The sequence below is a fragment of the Capra hircus genome, chromosome 11, assembly GCF_001704415.2.
Source record: "Capra hircus breed San Clemente chromosome 11, ASM170441v1, whole genome shotgun sequence".
NCBI classification, from domain to species: Eukaryota; Metazoa; Chordata; class Mammalia; order Artiodactyla; family Bovidae; genus Capra; species Capra hircus.
Window position 1 is genome coordinate 73,351,719 of NC_030818.1, and position 12,721 is coordinate 73,364,439.

At 40.8% G+C, this 12,721-nt stretch overlaps 1 protein-coding gene across 3 annotated transcripts in view; it reads left to right on the top strand.

Moving 5' to 3' along the window:
* The window catches only part of ASXL2 (additional sex combs like 2, transcriptional regulator), a 116,490-nt gene extending 105,110 nt beyond the window's left edge, over positions 1-11,380 (top strand). Inside the window, exons 13-14 of one of the 3 annotated variants that reach the window (XM_018055539.1) lie at positions 704-1,982; positions 2,757-11,380. In XM_018055539.1, coding sequence (XP_017911028.1) covers positions 704-1,982; positions 2,757-3,181 — 1,704 coding nt within the window. In that variant the 3' untranslated portion in view covers positions 3,182-11,380. Of the gene's footprint in view, positions 1-703 lie in introns of all 3 variants that reach the window. The other 2 variants (XM_005686939.3, XM_018055538.1) reach the window with 2 other exon arrangements.

Consider the following 12,721-nt stretch of genomic DNA (forward strand, 5'->3'; position numbering starts at 1 on the left):
CTTTGAGATAATTCAGCCTATATGCTTAGTTGTACATGTGTGAGTGTGTAAAAGAGAACAAGAAATTTTCCCTGGACCTCATAGTAAAGCCAAGAAATAAAAGACAGGCTTCCCAGGTGGCTCAGTGGTAAAGAATCCTCCTGCCAATGCAGGGGACACAGGTTTGATCCTGGGATTGGGAAGACCCCCCTGGAGAAGAAAATGGCGACCTACTCCAGTATTCTTGCCTGGGAAATCCCATGGACAGAGGAGCCTGGTGGGCTACAGTCCATGGGGTCGCAAAGAGGTGGACATGACTTCGTGACTAAACAGCAACAATAGTGTGCTACTTTATTTTTTCTGTTTCTCTTTTCTTGCTATTACGCACATTTTAAAATACAGATATCATAGAAAGGTCTGTATGTTAAATGATCAGCTGTTCTGAGTAGTAGTGACATTAAGACAGAATTGTGTTGAGAAAAGAGTTTTGTGACTGAGTGGGAGTGAATGTCAACGGAGGAGAGTCTTTGGCACCAGTAGAGGAGGTGAAAAGACCCTAGAGACGGACCTGTGTGGCTGTCTTCATGGATTGGTCTCTTAGCCACAGGCCTCCCATCCTTGTGATAGCGTTCACCCTATTCTGAGAATTTGTGTTAATGAAGTTTTGTTACTCTTATAAAAGAAAGCTAAGCTCTGTTGTTTTTTTTCCCCTTAATTCTTTCAGATCCCGGTCTCCAGAATCTCTCCCATGCCGTTTCCTACATCGCAGGTCTCTCCCAGGGCTCGTTTTCCAATCTCCATCACTAGTCCTAACAGAACAGGAGCCAGAACCCTTGCAGACATCAAAGCAAAAGCCCAGCTTGTCAAAGCACAGAGGGCAGCCGCCGCCGCTGCAGCCGCAGCCGCTGCTGCCGCCTCAGTTGGAGGGACCATTCCAGGACCTGGCCCAGGCGGTGGACAGGGTCCAGGGGAGGGGGGTGAAAGGAGAACTGCTAGAGGAGGGGATCCTGACTCAGACAGAGTCAGTGAGCCTGGCAAGGGCCCCGCACTGGAACTGGCAGGAACTGGAAGCAGGGGAGGTCCGAGAGAGCTTTTACCCGCTGGGCCAGACACTCACCCCCAGTCTGAGACCAGGACCGCAGGCCAGCCACAGCCTCATAGTGGCCCTGGAGCACAACTACAGCAAACCCCCTCAGTGCCTCCCGCATCTGCCGTCGGTGGAGCATGTGCCGGTGTCCCCTCACCAGCCCACATTCATGCACTCCCGCCAGCTTTAGGAAAATTAAGTAATGAAAAACTAAATCCCCCCAGGGCAACAGGCACGGTGGCCTCTCTTAGTCAGCCCCAAGCGCCCAGTAACAGTAGGCAGGAGAAAGCACCTCCAGCTCCAGCAGATCCTGCTCTGATCACGGGTGCCTCGCCTGTTCATTTTGCAGCCGCTGGCGCAGTGGAGCCTAAAGCAGGTTCTAGTAAGAATGCCCCAAATCCTCCGGCCTCAGCAGAGATACGTGCTAGCGTTTCAGTGGATACAACTGCCTCCCCTTTAACATCTCTGTTAACAACAGCCACTTTAGAGAAGCTCCCTGTGCCCCAGGTCAGCGTAACCACAGCGCCTACCGCATCAGCTCCATCCTTGAGCACTTTGCCGGCAGCTTCTAGCCTTAAAACTCCGGGAACTTCTTCACATATGAATGGACCCATTTCAAGGCCAAGCTCTAATATCCCTGCTAATAATCCTTTGGTAACTCAGCTGCTGCAGGGCAAAGATGTTCCCATGGAGCAAATTCTGCCTAAACCTCTCACCAAAGTTGAAATGAAAACTGTTCCACTCACTACAAAAGAGGAGAAGGGGGTAGGAGCACTCGTAGGTACCAGCGTGACAGAGAACAGCACCAGAGAGGAAGTTCACGAGAGACCATCCCATCCAGCTGCACAGCACCTGGGTAAAACTTTGCAAAGTAAGCAGCTCCCCCAGGTTCCAAGACCCCTGCAGCTCTTTTCAGGTAAGGATCTAAGGGACTCTGGCATTGACACACACCAGTACCAAGAAGGACTCAGTAAGGCCACCCAAGATCAGATTCTTCAGACTCTCAGCCAGAGGGTTCGGAGGCAGAACATTCTCTCATTTGTGCAGCCCTCGCAGTTCAACTTTACTCACTCAGGTTTCCCGTTAGAGGACATTTCCACAAGCCAGAGGTTCATGCTGGGTTTTGCTGGCAGAAGGACATCCAAGCCTGCGATGGCAGGTCACTACTTACTTAATATTTCCACCTATGGCCGGGGTTCAGAGAGCTTTAGGAGGACCCATTCTTTGAACCCCGAAGACCGATTTTGTCTGAGTAGCCCCACTGAGGCCTTGAAAATGGGATACACAGACTGTAAGAATGCAGCAGGAGATAGTAGCAGCGGGAAGGAAGATGATACTGACGAGGAAAGTACTGGTGATGAGCAAGAATCTGTCCTGGTGAAGGAGGAGCCACAGGCTTCTCAGAGTTCTGGCAAGTGTGATGCGAGTTCAGGACCCCACAGTAGAGAAACCCTGTCCACCAGTGACTGTTCAGCTAAAAAGAATGTGAAGGCAGAGACACCAGTGCCTGAGCAAACCCCTTTAAGTAAGGAGAATTACCTGTTCACTCGAGGCCAAACCTTTGACGAGAAGACCCTAGCCAGAGATTTTATTCAGGCAGCGCAGAAGCAGATGGCTCATGCAGTGAGAGGTAAGACCATGCGGAGCAGCCCAGAGCTTTTCAATTCTACATCTCTTCCTCTGCCTGCAGACAGTCCTACCCATCAGTCTCTCCTCCTCCCACCACTGCAAACCCCAAAGCTGTACGGGAGCCCCACACAGATCGGGCCAAGCTACAGAGGCATGATCAACGTCTCCACCTCATCGGACATGGACCATAACTCCTCTGTCCCAGGGATGCCCGACTGTAGTCAGGTGTCTAGCAATGTTGGTGATGTCATGTCCTTTTCAGTGACTGTCACAGCCATCCCTGCCAGCCAGGCCATGAATGCAGGCAGCCATGGCCAGACCATTCCTGTTCAGGCCTTTCCTGAGGAGAGCAGCATAGAGGACACGCCTTCCAAGTGTTACTGCCGGTTGAAAGCCATGATCATGTGCAAGGGCTGTGGAGCCTTCTGCCACGACGACTGCATCGGCCCCTCCAAACTCTGTGTCTCCTGCCTTGTTGTTCGGTAATGAGATCAGAAGGAGAGCTCTCTGTAAAGGAGACAAGAATGGGGAAGGGTTGACAGATGTGGTTTTTGCGTTCTTTTGGAATCATAGAAATAAACAAGTAGGTTTCAGTTTCAGTTGTCTTAAGAGACAAGTGTTACTTAATCAGGAACACAGAGTACAGATCTTACATTTTAGAGAAAGAGCACCTTGTATAGTAAGTCCAAGTCAAGCAAGACTTTGTGAATTTGTGACAAGTTTGCACTTACAAAATCATGTAAATATGTCACATCTCGTCGTAACGTTTTCCAGGTGTTTAGGTAATGATGTATTACTTTGACTTCAGATTGCGGTTCCCCTTCATGTGACTGAAAAGTGTAATGGCAAAAGGCAGCAATTTCCCTTCTGCCCTTTCCTAAGAGGCCAGGGAAAGGAAGGAGGGCAGGAATGGTCTGAGGAAATGGCTGTTCATGTTGATTATGTCTTGACAGTCTGACCGCAGGCTTTACATAGATTCTTCAGCCTTTGCAGAATTTAGATTGAGGGTTTACTCAGTCCCTTTACCTGGGTGGAACCTGCTCCAGTTCTTATTTTTGGTAAGGCATTAATTTCATGGGTAGTGTTTCTGACTCTGAAAGTTCTGCGTTGGTTCTTGGTTTCCACAGGCTAGTCCTGTTGCCAGGCACTCTGCTTGTGGTTTGTGAATCCCTGCCATTCCCTACTCCCACTTCTTGCCCTGAAGAGAGTGTGAACTATGAAAGAGTTGCCTCACTAGACCCCTCAGGTCACCATCCCCTGTGCAGGGCAGTGATTCCAGCAATAATCTCTGAAGATTTGGTCATTCATGGGAGCTTACAAACAAGTTTGAAATACTAGTAGAAAATTAACAGAGAAGTGTCAGTGATAGAGTGTTCTGTTGGGTAAGCAGAATTAAGGTGCAGAAATTGTTGAACTGAATTTAAGGAACTTTAGAAGACAATTTTAACACTAGAAACAAAGTAGCCCCTCTCCCTGTCTTCTCTCCAACTTGTTACCTAATGTTCTACAGTCAGCTGTATCTACAGGTAGAAAAACTCATTAAACCATATCTGCCCCATGTTATATCTGTTTTGACCTCCCAGGCATTTGAGGAGCATGGAAGTCATCTTAATTATATTACTTTGAGCATATATGTGTGGCATACACACTGTAAAAGTCAGACGCTTTTTCCTATTTTAGAAAACATGTCCCCTGCTTTGGATTACCGCTGTCTACACATTAAAGTTTCTAATGTAAAGGGGCTTTACTGAATGACTAAGGGAACATCTAGAAAGGAAGACAAATCAGCTCCAAATTTTTGTTTGTTCTTTTTTTTTGTTTCCTTTTTGTTGAATCCTGTCTCTCGTAACTGAAGGATTGTGAATACATGTGTTTAGGTCATGGTTAAAGAAGATGAAAATAAATCTATGATTTACCAGAATTTGGTATTAAAAAGTTGGGGATTGTCAGTGTGCATCGTTTGCATATGGATTTCAAATCTCCTAATTTCATGTGTGTAGAGAACATGTGTTAGTGCCACGTAGCACAATCATCGTCGTGCTTAATATTCAGGATGTGATATATACAAAATGCAGAACAGTTTAAACTCCTTAATTAAGTCACATTCCAAATAGGGGAAAGTAGACGGTAATAATCTTAGCTTTGTCCCCATTGTACTACCCACCTCTCCCTACCTCACCTCAAATTATACATACACTGTTAATACTTTCAAACCCCACAAGAAACTATTTACTTCTGTTTTTTGTTTGTTTCTGATTTTTTAATGGTCCAAAGCAAATAGAGGATTAATATCTGTGTTCTATTTCAGCCAAGACAATTTAATGTTCTTCTAACTTCCCTTTTTCTTCCAGCACACACATAGCTAACAGATAAGAAATCTGCAAGGATCCTGGGATAAGGAGCAAGTTCTCCAGCCAGTAACCAGTAGAAATCAAAAACCATGGTTCTGTTCTCAAATTGTCAGTGCCCTGGGTAATCCCAAGGAGTGTTTAAAAGACCTGTTGATAGTTAAAACTCTCCATTCCCAGCTTTCTCACTCCCCACTTTAGTGGCAGGGCTGAGGGATGGCCGGCCTGCCTGCCTGCAGTGGTGACTGTTTCAGAACTGACCCTACGGTGAACTTGGAACGATCAATTTGGATTTTCAAAATGATTTTTTTTCTTCACGCCTTTCCTATCATAGAGTCTCTCCTCCATAGTTCTCTTCATCAAAGGATGGACAGACTAACCAGGAAAGGAGGAAAGGCATCAGGGATTTTCAGGTCCATTTAGAGAGCAAACCATATCGTGCCTATTCATCTTAACCCAGGCCCTTGAAGAGAGGCCCTAAGCAGTACCATTCACCAGATTCTCTTTACAAATAATCCCCAGCTAATAAAATAGTAATCATCAGTTAAGTGCACTGCCTCAATCTTGGCTAAATGAGAAAATAGATCCTGTTAGATTGGTACAGAATTGAAGGCAGTCTGTTTATCAGTTTGTTTCAAAACAGTGGTGTCACGTAGAAGGTCATCTCACAATGCTGACTGAGCTGAAAGGACAAAAATTAGAATCTGGCTCTTTCAAAAACGAAGCAGTAGGAGCAAGAAAACCTTTAAATTACTAGAGTATCATATCCCAGTACCTTTCAAGCAGTTTTTAATCTTAGGTTTTCAGTTACTTTCAGTTCAGTCTGGAATGTGTCTAATAAGTGCTCAGCTTGTTTTTATGGTATTAAGTTGCACTGTTTCCAGTGACTAGTCAGGCATGCTGCCTGATGCTGATGCCTCCAGGGTGTCTTTGCCTTCAGATAACCTTCCACTGTGGGCGGGTCACCTTGGGGAGATGGCATTAATGATGTATCTATCATCTCAGTCTCACTGATGAATATTCTAAGTTGTCTAGTAGAGAAGGCTCCCTGAGTCTTTAAATTTTTTATTAAAATTCTTCCTCCTATTAAAAAGCCGAATAACCTGAAGTTGTTTGCCCTACATAATAACTCATGTTGAAGATACTGAAGCTGTCTGTAGTACCCAGTGTAACATTTTTTAAAAATTAGACCTGGCAGATGGGGAATTTTTCTTGCGGCAGGGAGGGATACTTATATGGGCTGGGAAGGCACACAGTGTACATATCACAAATTTAAATAAATAGAAGATCGTATTGCCTTCCAGGTGAAGGCGTAAACTCATTCATAATCGGATAGCTTACCATCCTGATTTCTTACTGCCTTTCTTCACCTTAAAGTCCTGAAGGCCTCTTGGGTGAAATTATTTGTTAAAATGAGGGGGTCTTCTCTGGTTATGACATCACTGTTTAGAGCTCTGTCAGTAAGCAGTACTAGGGTTTTCTCTGCGACCTAGGGATTTCAATTCACAGCAAGGAGAGAAGTCTCCCCATTTCATTACAACAATATGCTAAGTAAAAAAAAAAAAAAAAAAAACTTGGCCAAGGGTAGCTTTCAGCTCAATTCATAGAATAGTCCAAAGAGACTCTGAGAAATATGGTAATAAGCAGGGATCTTTCCTACCGTGTTTCAATACCTACATAACCTATTGAAAGAGAGCAATAGGTAAAACAGTTCCTAAAGTTGAAGTAAGAGCTTCATAGATTCTTGGTTACTTTATTTTTTTTAATGCTTTACATTTGATACAACTATTAAAGATCAATTTTAAAAAATAGCTTTCCAGTAATATATTTTAAGTAATATATATTTTAATATCTATGTAAAAAGTGACAGTGGAAGACTTTGAATTTCTCATATAAGGTATGTTTAATGTAGGACCTCACTGTTAAGGCACAAATTATTTCAAAGAAAGTTACTCAAAGACACTCAGATTATTTCCAAAAAAAAAAAAAAAATGCAATAAGGGGAAGTTTTGGAGTTTATTTTTTATTTTAAAAGAATATTGACTTATTTACCACAAGCTATTTTTTTTCCTTCTGGCTTAAAGGTTTGTAGAGACTGGTTTGGTAAATGCTAAACTTTTGTGTCTTTTGCCTTTTTAAAGGAATTGTTAACATTGGAATTGAGGGTATGTACAGAGAAGTTGGTGTCAACACCATTTAAAAACATATTTTTTCACAAGTATAGAAAAATCATTTTACATAAGAATTTTAAGTATTTGCAATAAATATATGTATATAGATTGTATGTATTCATATATTCTTATTTTTCATTTTATTATTAAGTAAAAGATAATTAAAGTGAAAATGAACAACCGTGGAGTTTTTGATGCATCTTGAGGTCTGACATACATGTGAAAGTGGTGTGGGTGAGGGCCCTCAGTTGTTGCCTTATACTACTATTGGAAGATTACCAACAGATTGCACAGAAGATAGTAAAATGAGAAATTTGTGATAAATCAGGGTAGTGTATTTCTTTCAGAACTCTAGTTAAAAACATTACGTTCTCCCAATCTGTCTGTCTCTGTGCTTTCACCTTTAAATTTGTTTTCTCTCCTAACCACCTCCTGCTGGGAAAGTGCATTTTTTTAATGTAGTCTGCTTCTAAGACAAAGAATGATAAGGAAATACCTGTAAGGGGGGAAGTAGGTTTTTCTTTTTTCACAGAGGTTAATTCATTAACCTCTGCCACCACCTTCAGGCCATAGGGTTTACATGAAGAAATAATCTCGTGAAGATAATAGAAATCATTCTGTTTTCCTTCTTTGAGAAGTGAATTTCATAGCCGGTTTTATGTTTTTTCCAATTGATCTGGAGATAGAAGTGCTAAGAAAACTTGAATGTTGCTCTTCCTAATGCCAAGAAATATGTTTATGGAAATGAGGACCGAGCCAAATGTTAGAGGAGAGGTTAACCACATACCTAGAGGTAACCTGGAGTCCTGCTCTCCAGAAGTCATTTTGAGATTGTAAATATTTAGTTCTAGGATATGACTGAGGAGCAGAAGGATACCTAGTCAGTCGTTGGAAATAAAGATATATAGCCCGTTCTTTAAAAATGAATAATATATAGCTTTATTGGTGACCTGAAAGGAAGTAAGGTCAGAGTTTGAATAATATATCTTAATGACCTATGAAACACTTAATTGTAGTTTACTAGTTCTCCCCATAATTGCTGTGGTGAAAAATTGCAATTTTTGGAAATTAGAATACATAAATACTTAAAGGAGTATGCCACTTTGGGTATACTTATCTTCCTGACCAGGGATAAAGCGCATGCTCCCTGCATTCTGGGTGCAGAGTCTTAACCAGTGGACCAACAGGGAAGTCCCAAGAATGTTTTCCTAATAGCCTTATTTTTTAAAAATTGAAAACTCATACATAGGGTTGCCCAAACATGTTGAAAATAGACGCCTAAGAGAACAGCACTAAATCTTTGCTGGAAAAACACTATTTCTAAAGGAAAAAAATCCTCAGGGAACATGTGCCTCATAATTCCCATATTTGGTAGATAAGAATGAAAGTGAAATATTTCAAAGTGTGTGAACCAATTCATGATAACCATTTATAAAAATGTGCCATGCCCCCCCCCCCAATTTCTAATGCATACTTAGTGTTATTCCTACCTACCTCACGGGAAGTAAAATTCATGTTCAGGTAGTGACATAGGACCTCAAGGACTGGAGTTGATTGAGAAAGCAATACACCAGAACACAGCTTCAAATTGGATCCCCAGCTTTCCTTTATTTACATCACAGAGTCTTAGAAACCTGTGTTCATTGCTTTTTAACACTAGTTGACCAAGAGTGGTCTCCACAAATCAGATTCCACAGTGTTTTCTAGTTGTTTCTGTACATAAATCATGATGTTCGAATATCTTTTGAACACCTATGTGTGAAGCACTGTGCTAAATAAGCAAAGGCAAAAGCAGTCATGTAAACGGCTTTCCTAAAGGAGTGACCATATAGCATGTGTCTAGTTCAGAGCTCAAGGAGTAGTATATGCTACTTCCCAAGATACATTGGTAATTTAATAAGAGTAAATGAAAAAAAAATGAACTATGAAATAGAGGTCGTTGAGGCACTGAGCAAAGCACAGTGGCAAAACAGGAAGAAAGAAAAGGGGCATTGCCCCTGCATGAAAATTGAGTGTGGAAGTGAGCCAGGTTGATAAAATTTGTCACCTTTTGACCACTATCATTTGAAGATCTAGAGATTAATAGAAATTTCAAGAAATCTCTTGGTAAGACCAAGGTTAAGAAAGTCATTCTGTTCAGTATGTCAGTAAAGATACTTCATCTCATTTTCAGCTAACACTTTTTTAACAGTTTGGTGAATAAAGCAGCTTTCCTGTCAAACTCAAAATAAGCTAAAGGAAATAAAAGAGCTTGATTTCCATCTTGTAAACAGGTGAGAAGGAGGTGTATTCATTTAAAACTTAAAAAGATATTTTCATCCCCTTTCCCCTCCATTATGGATAAAATTAATGTTCTTTTCATTCTAATATTGTAGAGTTGACTTTTTCCACAGAACTTGAATTAAAAGAGGCTTCAGCAGGACACTTGCCCTTATAAAGTGGCCTAAATCCTAATTCTTTATGACTTTCCAGTAGAAAGATTTTAAAAGGATAAATTTATTTTCTCAGTGCTTATTTTTGAACTTTCTTTACCTGGATTATGGGTTTGCAGCTTGAATTTCTGTATTCCAAAATATCCATGTTCACCTTTCAGTAAAAAAGGTATTAAGTGTATTCCACCATGTAATCCAGTCTCAATTCTGTCCAGGAAGCAAGAGGGTGGATACCCTATGTTTTCCTTATACGTAATGACCTTAAACAGAAGACTAGGTTCCTTTTATAAGGACTGTATAAGCTAAGGAATCTCTGTACCACTGTGTATCTCTCAGTCTTAATCTAAAAAGGGCATGCCTACAAACATTTGCTTGTCACAGATTAAACTTGGAAGAGAGAGCTGATCAGCTGTTGAGGTGGGCTGTGACTAGATAACCGGCACTCATGAAGAATAACTGCAAAGTCAGCTTTTCTGGTTCTTCAAGCTCAAAAAAAACTGAAGGGAAAATCCTGATTTTCATCTTGGCTGCAAAGCTTAGTGAGTGCCTAGGGAAAAAGAAAGAAATCCAAGATTGGATTTAAGATAGATTAAAACTGAAAATTATTTTTATCCTTTTACTGAAACTTTTTTTTTAAGGTTTTGGATTCCTATAATATAATGAATTGCCATGAGTGGAACATGGAATTTGATGTGAGGCATTTTGTGGGCTAAGTGATGGTTTTCTATTGGACTATATTATCTAGGGACAGCTTTTGCCACTGCTCAGCATTTAAGGTTGTGCACCTGTGGCTAAGTGATGCAGACATTGGCTCAGACAAATTCTAAACCAACTAGAGCACTTGGATCCTCTTTGTAAATATTTAATATTCAGATTAGCCCAATAAGAAAGCAATGCACTAAATGCTATTAAAATACCTGGAGATACTTTAGAACTATTATTATATGCACAGTCTATGTCCTTCCTATGGAAAGTGTGGTATGTAAAATCTTATATTTCTTGGGTCAATTCTTTAAAAAAAAAAAAAAAACAGTGTCTAATGTTTTCAGAGCTTAGAAACACTAGAGTTGGACTTGAACTCCATGTCAGCCATTGTTTTCATTTTAGGTTTTCAGGCGTAGTGGTTTGAAAGGAACCCAGCTGAATCCACATGTAACCATTTTGAACAAGCTTTAAATTAATGAAACTTACAGAGTCTCAAAACTGGTTTCCTGTTCCTTGTATACAGAGACAGAATCTGCACTGAAAAGGACCTGACAGTTTTACTCTGATAATAATATTGAAGAGCAAGTTTGTTATTAGAAAGTTTGTTATGAAATTTTTAGAACCCATGAAAGATCTAGAGTACATGATAAATGAAACTCTAGAAATTAAAAACTTTTAACCATAAGTGCTATGACCTATTTTTTTTAAACCCATATTAATTCTGTGATTCATTACATCATACCCTAAGACTTTCACCAGCACCAAGAGAAATCAGAATGGAAGAAATGACCTTAGTTGGTCTTACTTTAAAATTTTTGTACACATAGGCCTTAGCACTTTGACAGATAAAGCTCTGCCTTTTAGCTCCTTCTCACTCTTGTCTTTATTCTTCCTACTTTTAGACTGTTCCTCTTATTGGTCGTATAAAACTACCTTCAGGATTGAATGTATAATAATGTTTCTGCACATGGACAAACTGCATTTTATCTTAATGACTCATTTTGTGTTGAATAAAGGCATACCGTTTTACTCTGGTGACTGTGCCTTTTCTTTTCCAAAGAAACCAGACACCATATTGAGTGACTCAGCTGCTTATTTCCCCTTCCCCTGTACCTGATTAAACAGTTGTTCCTGGGTCCTGGCTAAATTTGGGTGCTACAGAGAGTGCCAGGCAGAGAACTCAACATGAGCCATAAAGAGTTAATGTATTTCAAAACTTAAAAGGAAACCCATACTACAAAGAGACAGTGGTATTGGCATAATGACAGAAATGGAAGCAAACGGAATAGAGAGCCCAGAAATGAGCCTTCAAATACATGGTCAAGTAACTGTTTATAACGGTGCCAAGACAAGTCAATGAGAAAAGGGCAGTCTTTCAGTAAATGTTGGGAAATTTTGATATCCGTGTGCAAGAAAGTAAAATCGGACCCTTCCTATCATACATAAAAACTAACTCAAATGGATGAAAGACTTAAACATAGCTAAAAGTCTTTTAAAGAAAACAAGAAAAATCATATTTGGATTTGACAATGATTTCTTGGATATGATGCCAAAAGCACAGGTGAAAAAAGATAAATTGGGTTTCATTAAAAATTAAAAACTTGTGAATCAAAGGGTATAATCAACAGTGAGAAGACAGCCCACAGAATGGGAGAAAATATTTACAAATCATATTAAATCAATATTTAGAGTATATAAGAAATTCCAAAACATTACCAATTTAAAAAGTGCTTGAATAAAGGACTCAAGTAAAGGACTTGTATCAGTTCAGTTCAGTCGCTCAGTCGTGTCCGACTCTTTGCAACCCCATGGATCACAGCACGCCAGGCCTCCCTGTCCACAACTCCCGGAGTTTACCCAAACTCAAGTCCATTGAGTTGGTGATGCCATCCAGCTGTCTTATCCTCTGTCGTCCCCTTCTCCTCCTGCCCCCAATCCCTCCCAGCATCAGGATCTTTTCCAATGAGTCATCTCTTTGCACAAGGTGGCCAAAGTATTGGAGTCTCAGCTTTAGCATCAGTCCTTCCAATGAACACCCAGGACTGATCTCCTTTAGGATGGACTGTTGGACGTCCTTGTAGTCCAAGGGACCCTCAAGAGTCTTCTCCAACACCACAGTTCAAAAGCATCAATTCTTCAGCGCTCAGCCTTCTTCACAATCCAATTCTCACATCCATACATGACTACTGGAAAAACCATACCCTTGACTACTAGATGGACCTTTGTTGCCAAAGTAATGTCTCTGCTTTTTAACATGCTATCTAGGTTGGTCATAACTTTCCTTCCAAGGAGTAAGTGTCTTTTAATTTCATGGCTGCAATCACCATCTGCAGTGATTTTGGAGCCCCCAAAATAAAGTCTGACACTGTT